Genomic DNA, 24,344 nt, shown 5'->3' with positions numbered 1-24,344 from the left:
ATGCAAACAATACTACCCTTCACCACCATAGCACCATTTACACACTCAAAACTACACAAAATGTCTAACACATGCGATTTTTGGTCGACCCGAAGACCAACATGCACTATAGTTTTCAATACAGACATGCGTTACGAGCCGAGGTTAAACGTACATTAAAATTAGACCTATAATTGAATCAACTTATATACTTGTAGGATGAAAAGAGTGGGCGGGGTTCGAATTGGATATTGACGAATCGTGTTTAACGGATGTCGAATCAAACAATGGACTATATGTAAAATTTATTTTGTTGTTAATTAGAGGAATATTAAGTGTGTAAATGGTGCTATGGTGGTGAAGGGTAGTATTGTTTGCATGCTGTGCTAGTGATTGTCCTGACGAAGAGACGGGTACGTCTCGAAACCGGTAGACGTAAAAATCTCGGTGAGTGGTTATATACTAATTTTATTAACATTTTTGTAATAAAAAAAAAATAAAAAAATAAGTAAAAATGACTAGCCACAAAGTAAATGCTTTAAATATTAATAATATTGAGAATATTACAACCATGTCTTACCACAAAGTGAATGCCGATACAATAAATAACATTATAATATGTAATACAATTTTGACATCTCAATATATGTAGAAGAATTGGTTATTAACAGGGCTTGTTACCTATGGCTGTATGCCTATCACTTGACCATAGGCTGGTGATAAGTGATCACTTTATTACATACATGTAATATTCAGCAATTCTGCCCATGATTGACAACCACACTACTTAAATTTTTGGAACTCCTACATATATCATAAATCTCGTGACCCTTTTTTATGTTTGAGTTCACTGGAGATGGAGCGTCACGAGATTGCAGGAGATGGAGCGTCACCTATATATGTAGGAATTCCAAAAAAAATTGTAGAGTATTGTCAACCATGGGTAGAATGGCGAATGAATGTTCACGTACACGTGTGTAATGCGATCCTTTAACTAGCCGATGACAGATCATATACCCTGTTAATACCTTAACTTCTATATTCTCCTTCATCCATGTCGAGTTGTCAAAAATATAAACATAGCTTCATTGTGGAGAAACCGAGATTTGTAAACTAAACTAAAAAACTGAGATTTGTGAACTAAACTAAACTAAACAACTAAAAAATATTGTGAATATGTAATAAATTTGTAACATACATACATTCATACATATATATTTAAGTAGATGTAATTTCTAATAATACATAATGTACCATTTTTGTATCCAGTCTTCGAGAATAATTTTTTTTATGTATATCATAAGAATATAGGCGCAGTGTAAATTTACTGTCCGTTCATATTTATTTTACATCTGATTTATTGATATTCATATTTATTTTATTTTTATTTTATTTATATTCATATTTATTTTACCTCTGATTTATATTTAGTTAGCCAACATAACAACTAGAGGTAAAATAACTGTAGATTCACTGTATACTTTATAGAAAACAGTCGATGAACAATAAATAAAATTGTTTAAAAAATATTTATTTTTGAATAACTCTCGCTTCGGCCCTGATAGCCATTTACGCTGTCACCTCTGGTAACATTCTGCGATGTACATTATAGGAGCGATCAGTGACCGCGCAGAGTTGGCGCAAAGCGGTGACAACTTCGCACTGCGTGCCTAGATCTAACGATATTCTACGCTGAGTGACAAGTTACAACAATAACCTATACTGAGTGACAAGTTAGAACAATATCCCACGCTGAGTGACATGTTACAACAATATCCCTAGCTAATGAACTTTATAACTGCTACAATATCCTACGCTGAGTAACAAGTTACAACAATATCCTATACTGAGTGACAAGTTAGAACAATATCACATACTGAGTGACAAATTAGAACATCCTATATTGAGTGACAAATTAGAACAATATCACATACTGAGTAACAAGTTAGAACAATATCCTTTACTGGGTGACAAATTACAATAATATCCTATACTGAGTGACAAGTTAGAACAATATCCCATACTGAGTGACAAGCTACAACTTTATCCTATACTGAGTGACTAGTTACAACAATATCCCAAGCTGAGGAACTTCATGGCTGCTACAATATCCCATATTTAATGACAAGTTACAACAGCATATCATTCACTATATGATACAACAATATCATTCACTGAGTGACAAGTTACAGCATTCAACAAAAGTATTTCACGATGGAGAAGTTTGCTAGGCATCTACAATTTTCTAGTGCAATAATAAATATGTTATTTGTGACTTCAATGTCTACAGTTGTATCACACGGATCTAATGGAATAAGTCAGTATTTTTTTTGAATATATTTTTTTTTTTAAATGTTTAAATTTATGTCAAAATTGAAATGGTATTTGAGCTCGAATATTTTTAGGTACCTACTTACACGACACATTTTCAATCCTCAAAGATTTTTAAGAACCTCAAAGGACTTGTACACTAACTTACACAAACGAGTGCGGGTATGCAACTCCGAGTGCCATAGACATTTACAAAAAAACAGAAATGTCCTTCACTCTGAGCTCCTTCACTTATGTCTACTGTTTCCCATCAAATGTATTTATTGCAATCGTATTTCCAAGAATCTGCAATTTTTGACTGATTATTTTTGTTTCGTTTAAATAACGACCAAGTCAACACCAGGGTGGTGCATTATACACCATATTGACTATTTAATTAAATAATAACCATAGATAATGATAGAAGAGAGGAAAAAAGTATTCTCTTAATTTTAAAAACTCTTCGTTATTTTCAGATATAAAAAATGCCGGTAATCAATATTAAGGTACCTACACGGATTCGAGAAAATATGGCAACACTGCCATAGTAAATTGGTAGTTCTTGCCCACGTTCTAAAATTAAACAGAATCAAACATGGCGTATTTTCAACAGCTGATATTTAATCAACCAACCATCAACAATAAACAAAAACCATTGGAAAACATTTACTGTTCATGGGTGATATAAATCCACCCAAAATGTCTTCTTAAAATCGGTGTCAGATTTTAGTATTCTTCAAGACGAAGCAAGCTATATTTTCATGTTTGATTGACAAAAACGGTTCTCATCTTGACCGTAATTACTCGTGATTACCGACTTCCTAATCAACATATTACGGTTCTCATGACATATTTGCAAGTCGGTATAAATGACTACACTACACTTATTATGCAAATTTGAAACATAAGCTACCTCTATACTACTGTCACGAATAATTACACTCTCTGAATCTCCTTTGAACTACTGAGTAGAAACGTCTCTTATATGAGGAAACTTGATATAACGAATTTGAAGAGGTTTTGAAAAAATCGCTACATTGAGGTTCACCTTTCACTTGTTGACCTCTATATAACAAATACTAGGGAATTCAAACTCATTAAATTTGTTTATACGCGTAGTATGATAAATAATGCTGCAAACATATCGTAATTGAAATATGTACATGTATATGGCGAATTCTATGAAATTCAACCTTGCCAAAACGATTAAAACGTTTGGTATGAGAAATAATACAGTAAGCACACCGCAATCGAAATACATGCATACAACTACTATGTACACAGATTTATTTCACATATTACTACTGTATACTAAAATTATATATGCATACAAATATTTACATAAATTTTAGCTTATTTTCGTTATATCGCGGTTTGCTTACATGGTCTATTCGTTATTTAGAGGTATATTTTTCATTGAATTTTATTTAGAGGTATATTTTTCATTCATTCACGCTATGGCCATATCGAGGTTATTTTTCATATTATTTTTTGACAACATTTTGAGTGTGTCCAAATACTTGTTAATATAACAGAGCTTCTTTACATCTCACCGAAAGATGTCTCTAGTTAGGTTCTAGTGATTCAAGAACAAGGTTTCTAAATTGGTTCATATATATAGAACTTCCAAGAATTTGAGTAGTGTGGTTGTCAATAATGGGTAGAATTGGTGAATGTTACACGTGTGTAAAGTGATCACTTAAACCAGCCTGTGACGGTCGTCAGCCCCGTAAATGCCCAGACTTCCATATTCTTCTTCATCTTTGATGAGATGTCAAAAAATAATCTTTTTTGACAAGCCTATGACGCTCGTCAGCCCCGTAAATGCCCAGACCAGATATTCTTCATCATCTTTGATGAGATGCCAAAAAATAATATGAATATTTTTACTGTTTGTAGGAGAACCTTGTGGCGTTCATCTTACAACAAGCACATTAGAAGGATTTTTTGGAAACCTGGAACTCAACTGGAACGATGAATGTGACTTCACACCAGATTGGGTAAACTTTTTTTAATTTTAACTTTAAACACATGTTCATTTTCAAAGCCTCGCTTTATTTTATCCATATATATAAGAGTTAAAAATAATTCAATTTTTTTTCAGATTGGTCTTTTTGATAAAGACCCAAATGTCACTGAAAACGCCACACCTTTGGTCAAAATCCATCCTAAGGACATCGCAGATGACTTTTTTATAACAAAAATTAATCCATATCTGGAATTTCCAAGCTCTTGGAACAAATCGGTAAATTGTCATTATTTACTCATAATGAAGTACGTAAAATAATCAATATTATTGAAGTAATATTTTTATGACTAGGCAATAAATGTGCTTCATGTTAGATAATGTGTCGTAAATAAATTGAAGGCATGCCATTCGTTATTAGTCTAATCAAAAATTATTGTTGGTGTTTCTCAACAAACATAACCTTATAATGTAATTAGATTGCGATTACCATTTCGCTCACTCCTTTCAATAACGTCATAAATCAAAATACTTGATTTTTCAGGAGAACGTTTTTAAAGTTTGAAAATATAATACAATGTATTAAAAATAAGTATCAAGCCACTTAATGAAATTTTTACTGTGCAACATATCTTTTTAGATAAAACCTGAAGGTTTTTTCTCCATTTAAAAAATATTTAGTTTATTTAAAAAAAATAATTAAGCAATACCTTTTCTTTAAAATGCAAAAAAACATTTTCTGCCCTGTAGCGGGTAAATATTAAGTTAAAAATATGCCTCTTTTTCTGGGATATTACATTTTCTATACATTTTCTGAGCATTCCGAAAATATGCACAACTGAAAATTGACGTTTTTTGATTTATGACGTTCTTGAAAGGAGTGAGCGATTTGTATTATTATATTCGTCTACCATACATAAGTAAGAAATCAAAAAAAAATGTCTTGTTAACGGTGTACTCGCAAATATACAATTCAGTAAGCGACCTGCATACGGAATTGTATGTGTACGGTATACTGGAATTTGTTTTTAATGTTTTCCATTTTATTTTGGAAAAAATCATTATTTTTAACTCTTAATTTTTTAGTAAGTCTTTTCTTGTCAAAATCATTTATTTATTTCAAAGAAAAAAAACTATACAAAAACGGTATTTTAAGCAAAAAATTCAGTTACCTTTAAAATTAAGTTGCGGCTTTCAATTATCCCGCCGTAATAAAAAGTAATTATTGGATATTCATGATACGATAAAAAGCACACTTTTTAACAGAATCTTGACTTTAGTTTTAAAAAACATGTTTTTGTGAATAAATTTAAAAAATAAAAAAAATAATAATAATTAAGTGACAAAAGTTATGTATCTTTAAATACAATGGAGTCCTGGTTCCAGACCTAATGTATGGAAGTGAAGCACGGAATTGGATGAAAGTAGACTAAATGTAGTCGAAGTGCGATTCCTCAGAGCCATGTACGGTGGATGTTCGAATATAACGAATAAATTCAAGGCTGAGATTATATTATCGATAAAATTAAGAAAGGTGTGTTGAGATGGTTTGGGCATGTGAGACGAATGAGCGAGAAAAGAGTGGTAAAACAAATTAATGAAGCGAGTACTCGGCTGTCCAAACTCAAAACACAGTAAGGGACATTTTTTTGTAGTACATTTTTTTTGCATTTTTGGACTAAGTAGATTCTACTTAGTCCAAAAATGCAAAAAAACGTACTACAAAAAAATGTCCCTTACTGTGTTTTAAGTTTGGACAGCCGTACTGGTTCCAACAAAAGAAGTTTGAAAGTAGACTGAATGCAGTTCAAATACGCCGTGTTCAAATGTTTTGAACCACTAGAGGTGGTATTAAACCGTTTATCAGAATTAAAGCACTAACTGTGTGGTATCATTACTTTTGTGGTTTAACTAAATTTTAGTTTCTTATTAATTTATTACTTTTTTTAGGTAACAGATATCCCAAGGCCCTCTCCGGGTCCTCACTGCCTCGGCTATTGGATCGGAAGTTATACAAATAATAAACTAAACACATCTAACTGTCTAAAGATAGAACCTACATGGATGTCAGACGAAAGGTAAATGTTACGTTTTTACTAAAGTGACCATACGTCCCGTTTTGAACGGGACCGTCCCGTTTTTAGATAGCCTGTCCCGTTGTCCCTAAGTAAATTTTCGGGACGTCGAAATGTCCTGTTTTCAAAAAAGTGCAACACACGTTAACAATTTTAAAAAAAGTGCAAAAAATCGACGATAGCTTGTAGTATAGCCGTTTCCTATAACTTTACTGAACAAATCCTAGCTTCATTTGAAAACACTTGTTTTTTACGACTTGAGAAATATATTTTGTTAAGACTAGTTTCGAAAGCTACAGATGCTTCCATCTACAGGTTTAAATAAAAACCTTTACTTATATTTAAACACTGTTCATATTAAAACCTGTATATGGAAGCATCTGTAGCTTCTGAAACTACTCGTAACAAAATATAATACCCAAGTTGTAAAAAACTAGTGTTTTATTAATAATTTAATCATGTGATTGCCACACCACAAAGTGAAAACCGAAACAATAAATAACATATATCCAATAAAATTTTAATCTTAATAAAAGCTTTCATGACATTTTTAATATTTTTTAGCCGGATTTCGTACATTTATATCTATCCTTGAGAAAATGAGCTCAAGGAATATTGAAAAATTTAGTATTTTTCAGGGATCGTGTTAAAAATATACCACTGTCTAAAATGCTGATCCCAGGAACTCATGACTCAGGGTCGTACTACGGGGACTCAATCATCAAGGGAGAAGGTCTGAAGAAGTTCATCTTCACGCAAGACCAAGACATTTGGAACCAACTGGTGTACGGGGTGAGATATCTGGACATCAGAGTTGGATATTACCCCAATGAAGACAGCTACGACAGCGATGAAGACGAGGAAACTGATGAATATGACGAGGAGACGTAAGTACTGTAATCTGGGGTGAATAGAAACGTTTGGGGTTAATAGAAACGTTTGGGGTTAATAGAAAATAAAATGAAAAAATCTTACTTAAAGCACTTGCAAAACTCAAATTATTTAATTCTTTATCATTTATTGAACTAACAGTACACAATAGAGCCAGCCCTATTGCCATATCCTAATGTACGGGATAAAGTGAAGCATGACAGTGGCAAAATAAGAATGAAAGTTGAAAAAGGAAAAAATGCAATGTTGAGTTGATGTATTATTGGCATTTGGAATTAGCGAATGAGTTAGGAAAGAACTCAAAAAATTAATTTATAAGACGAATGTAGTTAGAAATAGGAGCAGAGGAAAACCGAGGGAAATTGGAGATGATCAAGTATGTTAAATACTGGTGACGACAAATAACTGGTTTTTTCATTTTTTCTTTTCTTTTTTATCTAAACACGACTAGTTTCGAGAACATCAGTAGTTCTCGAAACTAGTCGTGATTATATTAATAAACTCAATAATAATAATTATTTTATTTTAGATCTTGGAACAAAAATATAATTTGTTTGAATATAATAATATTTTAATAAAAATATATGTCTACAGAATGTAAATGATTTTATAATATTTTTTCAGTTTCTGGATCAACCACGATCTGATTAAAGTAAGACGTTTAGTACCAATACTTCGAGAAATAAAAACTTTTGCGGAGAGAGCGAAAGATGAGGTAATTTTTTTTAAAATAAAATTGTAAATAGCAATAAAAGTGATAAAATTTATGAAACAACAATGCGATCGAAAAACGTTGAAAATGCTGAGACAGCATTGGTCAAAATTTACATCAATATAAAATAAGAAGCACGCTGTCCGCCATGAGAAATGTTTAGTATTTTTTAAGATGGGAATTACATTTATTATTTACTTTTCTGATTATGTACAAGGATTATTACAGGTCATTGAGTGGATTTTTGTTTCTTCTAAATAAAGATATTTTATTTAAATCTGTGTTGGGAACAGAAAGTGTGGCCAATCAGGGACTTCTCAGAATTTGCTCATTACAATGTGTAGTATTAGCGTGTGATATTGTTACGTTCAACAGATGGCCAATACCAAAATACAATACCAAACAATTCCAACAGAACTTTAGAAAAAACACAAAAAAATAAATATAATTATAATAAGAATAAATTGTATTACCAACAAACATAAACAATAAATCATAAATGTATGTCCCTCTCCAAACACAACAGCTTTGTCTCTTTATTGGAGAGAGCTGCGTTATTAATTTTAAGATTGTAAGTAAAAATGTCTAGAAAATGAATGAAAAAATATTTTGTAACCATGTTAAATAGTAAAACAATTAAAAATAAAAGTTCCATATTTATAAAGATTATGAGGAATGTTGTAATTAATGACTGCAATTCTTCTTCTTTTATCAGATTATAATAGTGGACATCCACCGACTTCCTGTAGGATTCTACCTGATAAATGGAGCATTAAGGATAAAACGTCACGAGCAACTCATTAATCTTCTGTTTCAAGAGTTGGGGGATCTGGCAGTAGATTACACAGCAATAAATAAATTAATATCCAGGAAAAATATTTATTTACTACAAGGACCAAGAATGGTGGATATATGGGAGAGTGGAAAAAGGATAATTGTCTGCTATCCAGAGGATTCCCTTGCTAAAGGTAAGTCTTGAAATAATAAAAAAAAAATACCTAGTTCACCAGACATTCCCCTTTACTTACGCCAGAGATAGGGGACCTTTTTAAGCCTGATTGTTACTTTTTTCACTATAATAATATATCGCGTGCCACATGCCATGGAAACAAATAAAAATGCATGAAATGTCTGTGTGACGTCAGATTTTTAATATAAACGATATAAGCAAAGCATTTTTTCGATGTATTCAAAATTAAAAACTTATGAATGGTAAAATGAAAGAAATAAAAATAATAATACACTTTATCGAAAAAATGTACAACCCTTAAAACTTCATTATTATCGAGATTTTTGCTGTTGTCAATTTTTTTTATCGGGTTCATAGCTGGCAGCTTTTAATAGAATATAAGCAGTAGTTGTCTGTAGGTCTAAACTTTTTTCTTTTTTTATGCAGTCATTTTTTTTATCTTCATTCGCGTGCCATGCAAAATCGTCTCGCGTGCCACCTATGGTGAGTGACTGGTTTAACAAAGTTTGCGGGTATGCCCACTTTAGCGAGTATGTTGTTGCCACCAATATGTCACCAACATACCTACATTCCATATATTGTGAATATAATTATATTGCATATTTACTATTTAATTTACAGGTTCCTGGTTATGGCCTCCGTTGAATCAAAAGTGGGGCAATCGACAAACGGTGACATCCCTGTATCAATACATAGAGAAGGTACTATCTGACCCACCAAATCAAAGAAACCCGCTGTGGGCGGTGATGGCCCAAATGACCCCGCGCGCTATAGACATAATATTTAACCCTCAAAACGACTTGCTGAATATGGCCAACTCGGTCAACAGAAATTTGACCCGCTGGGTCAGAGACAGTTGGTGGAGAGAGTCCAACATAATGGCTACTGACTTTTTTAGGGGAAATAATGTAATAGAATTATCTATAGAAGCCGCTTCACTTAAAAAAGTCAATTCTGGAGCGGAAAACTAAGACATGTAATTAAATTAATTATTTTTAACTTAAATGAATTGATTTTTTTTATTTAAAAATAAAAATATAATAATATGTATCTATTATAAATAAAAATATTAGTATTATAAATTTTACTTGTCCCATTCTGAACCAAATCCTAAATCTCTTTCCCATTTGTAGCATTTTTAGAATATTAGTAATTTTAAAAAAATATGTACTTACATGTTTTTAATACATATAAAAAAAAAATATTTGTATTCTGTATTTATTTATTTTACATTTAATATAAACTGTTGATAAATCAACGTTTTAAAAATTATACTATCTCGTTAATATGCTCATATTTTTGTAAGCGTTTTATTTTTTATACCTGTATTTCACGTTATTTATATACATGGACGAGAGGTATTGTACGAGAGGAAAAGAAAACAAAACGTAATATTTTTTTTAGTAATGTTAACATATTTAAAAATTTCTACTACGTAATGAAGAATTTCTATGAAATGGCAAGTTTTGTTAAAGAGATATCCAATTTAACATTTTCTTGATGTTAGAATATACATTTCATAAAATATTATATTTGTGTAAATAACATAAATAAATTATTAATTTTTTTAAAATAACATTCAAGTAAGAACTTTGATTAAACTAATATTGAAGACTAGCAACACTGCGTATATTCACATGTTATTTTCACTGTCAACAGTAATTTGGCGCTATATTTTTGACGTTTGTTTTCATATTGTCGTCGTTCGCGCATTTTGTTAAAGTTTCTATTTTATAATGGCTAATTTACAACCTCTTCAAGCACTTAATCTAGGTACGTATCCAATTCATAACTTAATATGTTGTTAAATATGTAATCAAAAGTATATGAGCAATTAGTTATGCAGATGTCCCGAGAGATTTATATTAGAAAATAATATGTCTTACAGATTCTTCGCAGCAGCAAAGCTTTGTCAGATTTTACAAGACTCTTCCTGAGGTAAATATTAAAAAAATCAGCAATCATAAATTATTTATTTATATTATTAAAATGACTACAGTTAAAAGAAAATATAAAGCTGGTAAATATTTTTCACGACACATTTTGTGCATTCTTAATATGTTTTTTTAATTAACTTGATGATTTAAATACATAAATGAATATAAAAAACGCTTGGTAACATACATGGTAATATGAATTCTAACTGTCCATCAAACCTCATCCCTTAGTTCTTCCCTCTACCTCCTTCCCTAAACTCCTTTTTCTTTTGCCTTCCTATTATCATTGATTTGTAATTTATATTATTTTTAATGTTCAATTACTATCTACCCTCTGATTGCAAACAGCTATATAAGGCATCAAAAGTTTTGTCCAATATAACTAGTCCGTTTTTGGTTGGTCAGAAGATATTGCTTTTTAGCAATAAGCCTGCTAATGTACTTATTTATTTTCTGTACATGAAGTTTAAATAAATAAATAATTATTTAATATTACCTTGGACTGATCCCTGAAGCGCGGGAGAAATCACCTTGCCTCATGTACGTGTCAGGTTATGGTCCCGTGGTTAGTGTCGCGGACTCTTATGTCAGAGTTTCTCGGTTGGAACCCACTCTACCACAATTTGATACCTATTTCTAATAATGAGCCGCTTAGGCTCACAGAAATAGTATGAAATTTAAATATTTGTGTAAATAATAAAAAAACACAAAACCAGGAAAACACTGTGTCAATATGATGCAGTGCCCTATGCACCATTGGGTGTGAACAAGGATCAGAAGAAGTGTTGTAGTTTGATAAGTAGATGTTCTCTTATCTCTCACACCTTTCAACAACATCATATATCAAAAATTGACAATTTTCAGCTGTGCATGTTTTCAGAATGCTCAGAAACTGTACTATATCCTAGTAAAAGCGGCATATTTTTAGCTTAATATTTACCCGCTACAGGGCAAAAAGTGTTGTTTTTGCATTTTGAAGAAAATATATTGTTTAATGATTTTTTTCAATAAACTAAATATTTCTCAAATAGAGAAAAAACCTTCAGGTTTTACCTAAAAAGATCGTTGCACAGTAAAAAGTTTAATAAGTGGCTTGATATTTATTAATACATTTTATTATATTCTTAAACTTTAAAAAATCTAGTTTTTTTATATATGACGTTGTTGAAAGGAATGAGCGATATGGGAATTCATATTGGGTTCTATTGTTTATACCTTTTTCGGGTTATTTACATTAATTTGATTGTTTTTATAGAAAGCCAAGACCACCATAAGGCTCTTCAACCGAGTAGACTACTACACTGTGCACGGTGAAGATGCAGCGTACACCGCCAAGGAAGTCTTCAAGTCCTCATCAGTTATTAAATCCATGGGAGCTGAGCCCAACAGGCTGGACTATGTCGTTCTCTCTAAAGGGAATATGGAAATATTCATCCGGGATCTTTTATTGGTAGAGATTTTTCCAATTTTAATAACATCCCCTACTTTCATGTTACCCTGTTAAGATTCAAACAAAAATCAATGGTTTTTTCCGCCTCTATAGTGTAGTGGCTAGCGCGTTTGACTACAATGCTGGAGCTCCCGGGCTCGATTCGCAGCGGGTCATAATAAATATAAATGATTTTTCACTGTAATATTGATTTGACTGTTTTAGTGCTGATTTTTTTTCTTATATCGTAGTCATACAGGAGAAAGTGACCAAGTGCATTGTTTAACAATAATGTGATCATTGACTATTTGATATCTTGCTAGCTTAATATTGCCCTGAAAAAATCCCAAAGGATTTTAAACTTGGAAGTATAATATATTGACTAGTTAAAAATGACTGACTGCATTGGTGTTTATTTTCTTGCCAAGCAAGAGTGACTTAAATGGCTCTCCTGAACATTTTTGTCACTTTCTCCTGTACGACCAAAATATGTTTGTCAAAATTGTTGAAGACTTGCAGAAATTTGTACAATATTTTTCTTAAATATTGCTCAATTATAGTATCCCCTTCTGGTATTTATTGGCAGAGATATAACAAACTTATTTAAATATATATTTTAAAATAAATGCATTTGAGAAAAAAACATTCATAAAATGTGTCGCCTACTTTCAAAATTCGCCAGATCCATGTACGTAAGTCGATTTTTCAAAAAATTCTAAATTCTCCGAGAAACAATTATGTTTCAAAGATTTGTCTATCTTTATATAAAATATTATGGAATAGAAAATTTTCGATTTCAAAAATAAATAAGTATTTAAAAAACAACACGAGACCAAACCGATAATGACGTCATCTTAATATCTGACCTATCTCCGCTCTCTGATTGGACGATATGGGTCAGAAGTTTCATGAATATAGCGGAATTTGAAATACAACGCTGTTTTTAAGTATTTTTAGTAGGATTTTCAAACTTTTGAAAATTTTATTTTTTATTTCTTTAGTTAGCTTATATTACATTTAATACCAACTATTTTTTACACTTAATTTACATCATATATATATATATATATATATATATATATATATATATATATATATATATATATATATATATATATATATATATATATATATATATATATATATATATATATATATATGTATAATAGATATAACAGATGAAAGTAGACTGAATGCAGTCGAAATGCGATCTCTCAGAAGAATGTGCGACAAAACGATGTATGATAGATGTACGAATAGTGAAATAAGGAAGGAACGCAAAGCTGAGATAAGCATTATCGATAAAATTAAGAAAGGTGTGTTGAGATGGTTTGGACATGTAGAACGAATGAGTGAGGAAAGAATGGTAAAACAAATTTATGAGGCGAATGTTAGCGGGAAAAGAAGCAGAGGAAGACCGAGAAAAACATGGCACGATCAGGTATGCCAAATACTTGAAAGTGGTCAGGTTAGGTTAGGTTAGGTTGAGATGGTTTGGACATGTAGAACGAATGAGTGAGGAAAGAACGGTAAAACAAATTTATGAGGCGAATGTTAGTGGGAAAAGAAGCAGAGGAAGACCGAGAAAAACATGGCACGATCAGGTATGCCAAATACTTGAAAGTGGTCAGGTTAGGAGTCGTAACAATCGGCGGGTATGTATGAGGAGATGCATGAACGTGGAAGAGGCGAAGAATGTTTGCAAGGACAGAGTGGTGTGGTGCTCTATTCTCTCTGCCTACCCCTGCGGAGAAGCGGCGTGATGGTTAGTTAGTTATATAGTTATATATATATATATATATATATATATATATATATATATATATATATATATATATATATATATATATATATATATATATATATATATATATATATATATATATATATATATATATATATATATATATATATATATATATATATATATATATATATATATATATATATATTTACATCTTCTTACAGTAAACAAAACATTTGTTTTTAAATTCTTATGATTCCTCTTTCTAGGTGAAATTGTATCGGGTTGAAGTTTATATCAACCACGGGACCATAAAATCCAACGACTGGGTCCTGGAGTTCAAGGGGTCCCCCGGAAACCTGTCTCAGTTTGAGGACATCCTGTTCTCCAACGCTGATGTCGTTGTCAATTCCACCATCATGGCTGTCAAATACAAGGGCGATGATAAGAGCAAGGTAATTCAATCTAACATTCATCAATTAACAATTAACACACAACGAAGGTTTGATAGTCCCAAGAATTTACAATATATATGGAAGTCCAACACTGCAATATATCGTTCCGAACATTTTTAATTTGTTGCCGACGGATGTTAGAGGTCAAAATAAAATATGGAACAAAGGCAAAATAAAGGAATGGGTAAATGATCAAGAGTTAATTTTATGAAAACTGTAAAATGTTTATATTCTTATTTTTTCTCTCTTTTTTTTGTGTGTATATGTATTAGGTTAAAATCGTTAAAAACAATAAAAAATGTATTAAAAAAGGACTCCACCGATAAGACACCCAAGGTGGCTTGGTGGGTCTAAATAAAATGTTCTAAATATGTAAAAATTGTGATTTAAATAAATGTATACAAATAAAAAACTAAAAAAAACATTTTTCATCAATTAACTCTTTATCGGCCATTGGCACATAGCCTGCAGCACCTTGATAATGCACACAGCTTTTGTAGCAAACAGAGTGGTACCCAAAATTCAAACATCTAATTATCTGGTGTTTGTAATGATTTTTGGCTTAAAATGTAGCAATGCGTCATGCTACTGCCATCTATGAAAATAATCCCAAAGGAAAATATCATAATTTATTCACAGGTGAAATCAATTTTACAAATATAACATACAGGTTAGTATCTTAAATGGAAAATATAACAATACAGTAATGTAGCAAACAGTGCAGTACCCAAAATTCAAACATCTAATTATCTGGAGTTTTTTAATGATTTTTGGCTTAAATTGTAGCAATTTCTCATGTTAGTGACATCTATGAAAATAATCCCAAAGAAAAATATCATTAAATATCAGAAAATATCACATGCACCTTCCGCAAACCCTGGTTTAAAAACCCTTATTTAAAAAGCATGAAGCGATTAACCTGTCTGGGAGTATGGCCATACAAAACTTTCCTTAAGGAGTATGGGCATACATACATTAACTTTGTTCCTAAGAGACGCCCGTGCGCGGCGGTATTTCGCCGATTTTAAAATGATTAATTTTATCATGTATTTAGTTAAGAAATAATTTTTTTTCCTAAACAAAAACGTTCAATGGGATTCATTGTGCCTTTTTGGTACTCTATAATACACTTGTGTCACATAATTCTTGAAATATATCGTAATATAAACAAATAAGATCGTAACATAAATAAATCAAAGCACGCATCGTGTGTCACTCTTACCAACTGGCGATGCGTAGCGTCGAGAGTGAGACAGATATAGGGCATGATTATGGCGCGGACTAATTACCGACCGCAAGAAAAATCAGGGATCTGTTCTTTTATTTATCCTTGTGTTCTTACAAATTATTAGTCAGATATTTCAACAGATGTCATAAGGCCAAGGATTGACGTATTATTTTATCCAAAGTTCCACACCACGAAAAAATCCCTCTAAGTTGAACTGAGGTTCGAAACTTGGAGCAATGTAAAAACACAAAAGCTTATGTCAGCCGCGTATGGGGCATGTTTTGTTAAAACACATACGGTTATGCGAGCCGCGTGGATCCGGTTAATAACAATTATTTCAAAATCGGCACTTGTACTGCCATCTGTGGTTGTATTTGAACACTGAACTACGCTTCATATTATTTTTATATTTTACCCACAACATTTTACTTAAAACAAAATTTATGTGACATCATCATCATCATCGACGCTGTCAAAGATAGCCCATGAAATAAAACATGGATAATTTTGATATAAATCATGTTTATTCTGCAAACATTCATCCGCACCCGATGGTGCATAGGGCACTGCATCATATAATAAATGCAGTGTTATCTTGACTCATAACACATGAAGGAAAGGAGATCAGCCCTCCGCTTCAGGCACCAGTCCAGAATAATCATGTTTGAACATTTTTTATTATTCAAGAAAATTTGTAAAAATTTGTGAAAATTTGTTTATAATCCCTGTTTGTTGGATGATTTATGTTGACATGGAATAGGTACTATACACACACACGCACACACACACACACACACACACACACACAACACACACTCACCCCAACCAACAAAACTTTCATAAGAATGGTATTATCGGCGGATTTTTGTAATTGGCTGTAGATTTGTTAATTATTGTTGTATATTGTTTTGTAGTGGCTGTAAAAATCCTAAATAAATAAAAAATAAATAAAAATTTGGCGCTTGTAACATTGACTATGATATAAAATTATAAAAAGTAAATTGATAATTTTTTAAATATATAGAAATAAAAACTCACTTCCCAGACACAGTTTTATCCCTAGAAACTCACTCCCTGACAATTTAATATCTGTGTATTATTAATAGTTGATCCCTTTTGTTTTCAGTCTGTCGGAGTGGTTTGTGTGGACTGCAACGAAAGGACATTTGGGATAGCGGAATTTGCCGATTCGGAACACTTCTCAGTGCTCGAGGCCCTTGTGGTGCAGCTGGGCCCTAAGGAATGTCTGTTCGCCACCTCGGATACTCCCGAGGTATGTGCTTTCACTCGCAATCATACTTATCTGCCTTCTAGTGTAGTGGTTGGCGTGTTTAGCTATGAGGTCAAATGACAAAATGGAAGAACGGCAACAAAATGCCATTTATTGTAACTGCATACAGTTGGTAGAATTCCATTTAAAAATTTTGGGTAATATATATATCCAAAATTAAACAAGGTTATTGGATTGAATTCTACTTTTATTTACATATATAATGTAAATAAAAGTGTCACGCGTTTCATCTTATTAAGACATTATCAAACACCGAGTGTTTGATAATGTCCTAATAAGAAGAAACGCGTCACATATCATCATATACATATATGTATATGATGATATAGTTATTATACAGACCTGAATGATGGAAGTTTAACTTCTGAAACATGTAGTCTTTAATAAAACTCAAGTGGTAAAAAACAAAGTGTTTTCTTTAATTATTGTAACATGTCTTACCACAAAGTTAATGCTGAAACAATAAATAAAATACATATATGTATATGATAATAAGTGACGCGTTCTCTCTGCCTACCCCTTCGGAAGCGGCGTGATAGTTAGTTAGATAATACTGATTAATTCTTACTGATTAGCAGTGTTAATCATTCTTGAAAAAGAAGCAGTTAGCTTTGAAACCGGTAGACACTATAAGTAAATTATAATAAAATATTTATAGTGGTTTTAAAACGAAGTTATATTTCAATTATAAAATGCAAAATCACAAAGTTATTGCTTCAAATATAAATTATAAAATATATTTTTTAATTTTATTTTTCAGAGCAAAACGATCTGTACGATCCTAGAACGGTCAGGCGTTTCCGTTTCCAAGCGCAAAAAGACCGAGTTCACGGATGACGGGCTGATCCAGGACCTCAACCGGCTGCTGCTGTTCGAGGAGGGGCAGAGCAAGGACGCCAAGGCCCTGCCCGAGGCGGGGCTGCGCGAGGCCGGCGCGTGCCTCAACGCCACCATCAAGTACCTCGAGCTGGCCTCGGACCGGAACAACTTCGGGAACTTCACCTTCAAGAGGCTGGACACCTTGCGCTTTGTTCACCTGGACTCGGCGGCCATCAGCGCACTGAACGTGCTGCCCAGGAAGGAGGGCGCCAACCTGAAGACCCAGAGCGTTTTGGGGCTGTTGGACAGGTGTAGAACGTCGCACGGAAAAAGGTATACATAGCTTTTAAGCTTAATAAAAACGTTTTTATTTTTTTACAAAAATGTTAATAATATTAGTATATAACCACTCTCACATATATACTAATATTATTAACATTTTTGTAAAGTAAAAATGACTAACCACAAAGTAAATGCTTTAAATATTAATAATATTGAGAATACTTAATAAATTCTTCATAAATCCCTCAACTGACAGCAACTATACTCGTAAACTAATATAAAATTTATAACATTTTGAGTGTGTCCAAATACTTGTCCACAAAATCTGGGTTATCTCCAATTACAGGAGTTATTTAAAAAAAAATAAATGCCTAGACTTTCATATGTCAAAAATCCAGATGTCAAAAATTAACTAAATATGATTTCTGATCATCTCGCAGACTGCTCTCCCAGTGGGTGCGGCAGCCCCTGCGCGACGTGAACCAGATCTCGGAGCGCCTGGACGTGGTGGGGGCGCTGGTCCGCGACGGCGAGGTGCGCCGCCAGCTGCACGAGGAGCAGCTGCGCCGCCTGCCCGACCTGCAGCTGCTGGCCAACCGGCTCTCCCGCCAGAAGGCCGGCCTGCAGGACTGCTACAAGATCTTCCAGGTGCATATATTCATCCCCATCTCCACCTGGTCATATGATATACCAGAGTTTTGTGGTATAACATTTATAATACTGTAATTTTATGCTTTAACATGGTATATCATTCAGAATACTGGGTTTTATGGTATAACATTAAAAATATTAGAATTTTATGCTATAACATTCAAAATATAACAATTTTATAGTATATCATTCAAAATACTAGAATTTTATTTTATGTATATCATTCAAAATACTAGAATTTTATGGTATATCATTCAAAATGCTAGAATTTTATGGTATATCATTCAAAATACTATAATTTTATGGTAAATCATTCAAAATACTAGGTTTTTATGGTATATCATTCATAATACTAGAGTTTTATGGTATAAAATTTAAAATATTAGAAAGGTATAGTATATAATTCAAAATACTAGAATTTTATGGTATAACATTAAACATACTAGAGCATTTATGGAATAAGTACAAAATACATTAATTTTATTGTATAAATATTAAACAGTATTTTATAAATACAAAATACTAGAGCATTTTTGGTGTAAATACAAAACACTAGTCAAATCACCTATGGGGGTTTGTCCACTACACGGAATTACACGGAATTTTACCGTCCGCAATTGGCTTGGATTGTGCTTTTGTCCATCTTTTTTCGGATCGGAGCTCTTGATCGGTGCGTGAACACGTTGCGCGTAAATTCGATCACGCTAAATTATTTATTTTCCTATACACAGGACCAACCTGCCGATGGTTATGCCTGTAGGAAGAGCTACCGCTATGTTGAACAATATCACATTGGATATTGATCTGTTCCATGTGTCCGAAGGAGTTTTCCGAAGCGAGATTCTTCTACACATTTAACAAGAGTCTTCTTGTGTAATTTTTAATTTGTTTTTTTTAATATATACGCCTTAAATGTTTGTTTGTAATGTATATATTAATTATTGAATAAATTGAATTGAATTGAATTGAATTGAATAAACTGTCGTCTGAAATTCCGGGTAGTGGACAAGCGCCCTATGTGTGGAACTATCATGCTTTTGTTAAGAAGCAGTGAAGGTTTTCAGCAATTTATGGAATTTCTTTTACCCATTCAGTTATCGCCAGCCAATAACACGTTTTTCTTTTTTACGGTAAAAAATGTCATCAATCCACACTCTTACAAACTCACGACAGGCGCCGTGGCGTAGTTGGGTAGACGCTTGACTGTAAAACTGGCGTCGCGGGTTCAATTCCCGCCAAGTGCAAAATAAATTCAAGAAAGATTTGTTTTCAATTGGTCTGGGTGTTTGTGATGTATTTTTCACATTTACCTTCCCTATCCTTACTTTCCTACCTGCAGACAAGCCTCTAATAGAGGTTTAGTCACCACTTTTGGTGAACTACTTTTGGTTGTGAAGTGAGGTGTGTAGTTGGTGCATAAAAAGAAATAAAATAATGTACTTACAGTTTTTTCCTTTATCAATACAAATATAAACTTTACTAAATATGTACTTGGATAAAATAATGGCAAATAATTTATGAAAAGTGGAGATTAAGAAGTGAAGGCTCGGCGCGTGACACTACGGTGTTGCCGCCACAGAGGCTTTGCGGGTTATTCCCTTTTTTTTAAAACATCTTTTTCCTAAATTTTTTAAAACCAATACATATGACATTTGTCAGGGTTTGGAGCGCATCCCGTACGTGGTGGACTGCATCAGGAAGTGCAACAGCAAGACGGTGGATGCGAGCTTCGTGGCTCCCATCGGTGACATCCTCCTGGACACGGAGAAGTACCAGCAGATGATCGAAACCACCATGGACATGGACCTTGTGGACAAAGGTAAAGTTACCTATTATTACATGTTGACATCTCAACACAGGTGAAGAAGAATACGGAACTCAAAGGCTGGTTAACCTTTTAACCGCATTAACTTTGTTCTTAAGAGACGCCCGTGCGCGGCGGTATTCGCCGTTTTTTAAATGATTACTTTTATCATGTATTCAGATAAGAAACAATTTATTTTCCTAAACAAAAACGTTCAATGGGATTCATTGTGCCTTTTTGGTACTCTATAATCCACTTGTGTCACATTATTCTTGAAATATATCGTAATATAAACAAATAAGATCGTAACATAAATAAATCAAAGCACGCATCGAGTATCACTCTTACCCACTGGCGATGCATAGCGTCGAGAGTGAGACAGATATATGGCATCCTTGCGCTCTACCAAAAGTAAGCAAATAGATCGCTCATAAGCATCTCCCGATCTCTACCAACAGTATGTAAGACGCTTTTAAGCTCTTCATCTTCTTCTTCTTATTATAAACCTTAACAGCATAACAGGCAAGAGTCTTCGAGATAGATTGAGAAATGCCAAGATCAGGGAAATATGCGAGATCGAAGATGTCGTTAGGTGGGGAAGGCAACGAAGAAGACAATGGTATGCGCATGTGAGGAGAATGGAACCATCCAGACTCCACCACATCGCACTGTACGGCCAACCCCATGGTAGACGACTCCTGGGCAGACCACCAAAGAGATGGGCCGATAGCTGGGAATCGACGTCGCAGCAGGCTAATCCCTCTTAAAAACAGGCCTCACGGCCTATAATAAGAAGAAGAAGAAGAAGATTATATGTATATACCTCCTACAAATATTTTTTATTTCTTACAATCAATATTCAATGTTCTATTTTGTTTTTCCCTAATTTTCATCTGTTGGCGACGGTTCCAGGAGAGTTCCTAGTGAAGTCTTCGTTCGATGAGCGGCTGACGGAGTTGCGGGAGAGCATGGACCACTCGGAAGGCCAGCTCAAGCGGGAGCTCGGCAAGGCAGCCCGGGACCTGGGGCTGGACGCGGGGAAGTCCATCAAGCTGGACTGCAATTCCCTTCTCGGGTACCACTTCAGGTCGGTGCACAACTTCCATCGCCCATTTCGCAGAGGTTGGCACAGAGGATAGAATGTACCACCACTGTGCCTTTACAAATATTCTTTCCCTCCTCTAAATTCATGTTTCTTCCCATACATACCCGCTGACTACTGAAATGTCCTCATTCAATTCAATTCAAACCCTTATCCGCACCCCAATGGTGCATAGGGCACTGCATTATACAAACACAGTGTTATCTTGATCGTTAACACACGAAGGAAAGGTGATCAGCCCTGTGATATTGAATAAATATTAGAGTGAAAAAATTACTTTTATTTATTTGACCCCCTCCCGGGAATCGAACCCGGGACCTCCAGATTGGTAGCCAAGCGTGCTGACCATTACACTACGGAGGCGGACAAATTACAATACTTTATTTTTATTTTTTTAAAAAGAGGAACATTTATGTTATACAAATACCTTAGAACGGTGCTACTTGAACTTTGATGTGTTACTTGAGCCCAGTACAAAAAAAAATTAAATCTGTATTTGGTCTACAATAATGAACGTATCGACAGGATTCATTGTTTCCCTGACAGGTGACACTTATTGTCACGATACTTCGATCGATACCACGATCTAAATATTTTTTTGTACTGGGCTCAAGTAACGCATCAAAGTTCAAGTAGCCCCGTTCTACGGTATTTAAATTTCATACTATTTCTGTGAGCCTAAGCGGCTCATTACTAGAAATAGGTATCAAATTGTGGTAGAGTGGGTTCGAAGCGAGAAACTTTGACTTAAAAGTCCGCGACACCAACCACACAACCTGACAATATTCTGTAAGACGCTACAGACTATGAAGATGCACATGAATTTTTTGGCTTTTTTTGGTTTATATGTTGCAGCGCCCTATGCACCATCGGGTGCGGATGAGGGTTTGAAGAAAAAGATATATAGTGGAACCTCACATATCGAGCAATTTATAGCTAGCAAAAATATGTGAAAATGTTGCTCCCTTTAACGAGTGACATTTCGCATGAGTTACTTTTTCACAACATTAACTTGTGAGCCGGGACTTTTGCGCCAGTCAAAACAGCAAAAAAAATTCACTTAACAAGTAAGATTCTGGAACGAGTTATGCTCCTTATGAGAGGTTCCTTGTCCGCCTCCGTAGTGTAATGGTTAGCACGCTCGGCTACCGTTCTGGAGGTTCCGGGTTCGATTCCCAAAGGGGGTAAAATAAATATAAGTGATTTTTTCACTGTAATATTTATTTAATATTACCCTGGACTGGTACCTGAAGCGGAGGGCTGATCACCTTTCCTTCATGTGTAAACGATCAAGATAACACTGCGTTTATATGACGCAGTGCCCTATGCACCATTGGGTGCGGATAAAGGTTTTATTATTATTTATTATTATTATATATATATATATATATATATATATATATATATATATATATATATATATATATATATATATATATATATATATATATATATATATATATATATATATATATATATATATATATATATATATATATATATATATATATATATATATATATATATATATATATATATATATATATATATATATATACACATATATATATACACATATATATATATATATATATATATATATATATATATATATATATATATATAAATATATATATGAACCAATTTAGAAACCTTGTTCTTGAATCACTAGAACTTCACTAGAGACATCTATTGGTGAGATGAAAAGAAGTTTTTTTTTATATAATTAACTGACTAACTAACTGACCATCGTGCCGCTTCTTCACAGGGGTAGGCGTTGAGAATTAAACACCACGTCTTGCAAACATTCTTCCCCTCTTCTACATTCGTGCATCTGTCCATATGAGAATTTATTTCAGAATCACGCTGAAGGAGGAACCAGTTCTGAGGAAGAACAAGTCCTACCGAGTGCTGGACGCCATAAAGGGGGGCGTGCGATTCACCAATGACAAGCTGGAGTCTTTAAACGAGGACTATACTCAAGCCAAGAAGTCCTACGAGGAGCACCAGAAGAGCATCGTCACCGAGGTCGTCAAGATTGCTTGTGAGATATATAACTAACTAACTAACCATCACGCCGCTTCCCCACAGGAGTAAGCAGAGAGAATAGAATGCCACACCACTCTGTCTTTGCAAACATTCTTTGCCTCTTCCACGTTCATGCATCTCCTCATACATACCTGCCAATTGTTACGACTCCTAACCTGACCACTTTCAAGTATTTGGCATACCTGATTGTGCCATGTTTTTCTCGGTCTTCATCTGCTCCTTTTTCCAATTACATTCGCCTCATAAATTTGTTTTACTGTTATTTCCTCACTCGTTCATTCTACATGTCTAAACCATCTCAACACATGTTTCTTAATTTTATCGATAAAGCGTGTCTCAGCTTTGCATTCCTTCTTTATTTCACTATTCGAACATCTATCATACATCGTTTTGTCGCACATTCTTCTGAGAGATCACATTTTGACTGCATTCAGTCTACTTTCATCCTTCTTTTGACAACTCCATGTTTCACTTCCATACATTAGAGTTGGAACCAGGACTCCGTTGTGCACTGCCAGTTTAGATTCCGCTGATAGGTTTTTATTTGCTATAACTGATTTCAGTGCACCATTCACTCTGTTCCCAGCATTCACTCTCCTTTCTATGTCTTTATCAATCTTTCCATCCCTAGAAAACATACTACCCAAATA

At 33.6% G+C, this 24,344-nt stretch overlaps 2 protein-coding genes across 2 annotated transcripts in view; both read left to right on the top strand.

The window, feature by feature from the left end:
• The first annotated feature begins 1,599 nt into the window (after nucleotides 1-1,599).
• Nucleotides 1,600-9,985, top strand: LOC148300473 (PI-PLC X domain-containing protein 1-like). The gene is made up of 8 exons (XM_088274723.1): nucleotides 1,600-2,296; nucleotides 4,189-4,289; nucleotides 4,394-4,534; nucleotides 6,206-6,333; nucleotides 6,969-7,217; nucleotides 7,846-7,936; nucleotides 8,649-8,901; nucleotides 9,525-9,985. The coding sequence occupies exons 1-8, from the start codon at nucleotides 2,194-2,196 to the stop codon at nucleotides 9,872-9,874; spliced, it is 1,416 nt and encodes a 471-aa protein (XP_088130849.1). The 5' UTR covers nucleotides 1,600-2,193; the 3' UTR covers nucleotides 9,875-9,985.
• Nucleotides 9,986-10,564: 579 nt separating this feature from the next.
• spel1 (DNA mismatch repair protein spel1) overlaps nucleotides 10,565-24,344 on the top strand; it is a 24,093-nt gene continuing 10,313 nt past the window's right edge. Inside the window, exons 1-10 of the mRNA XM_088274708.1 lie at nucleotides 10,565-10,676; nucleotides 10,792-10,841; nucleotides 12,096-12,290; nucleotides 14,283-14,468; nucleotides 16,823-16,969; nucleotides 17,748-18,139; nucleotides 18,529-18,736; nucleotides 20,399-20,558; nucleotides 21,456-21,630; nucleotides 23,505-23,689. Of these exons, the coding sequence (XP_088130834.1) occupies nucleotides 10,640-10,676; nucleotides 10,792-10,841; nucleotides 12,096-12,290; nucleotides 14,283-14,468; nucleotides 16,823-16,969; nucleotides 17,748-18,139; nucleotides 18,529-18,736; nucleotides 20,399-20,558; nucleotides 21,456-21,630; nucleotides 23,505-23,689 (1,735 nt within the window). The 5' untranslated portion in view covers nucleotides 10,565-10,639. The remainder of the gene's footprint in view (nucleotides 10,677-10,791; nucleotides 10,842-12,095; nucleotides 12,291-14,282; nucleotides 14,469-16,822; nucleotides 16,970-17,747; nucleotides 18,140-18,528; nucleotides 18,737-20,398; nucleotides 20,559-21,455; nucleotides 21,631-23,504; nucleotides 23,690-24,344) is intronic.

This window comes from Brachycentrus maculatus, unplaced genomic scaffold (assembly GCF_059751285.1).
Source record: "Brachycentrus maculatus isolate JH-2025_06_01 unplaced genomic scaffold, ASM5975128v1 h1tg000711l, whole genome shotgun sequence".
Lineage (NCBI taxonomy): Eukaryota > Metazoa > Arthropoda > Insecta > Trichoptera > Brachycentridae > Brachycentrus > Brachycentrus maculatus.
Note: the sequence above shows the minus strand (reverse complement) of the source record. Positions and strands in the feature narration are given on the sequence as shown.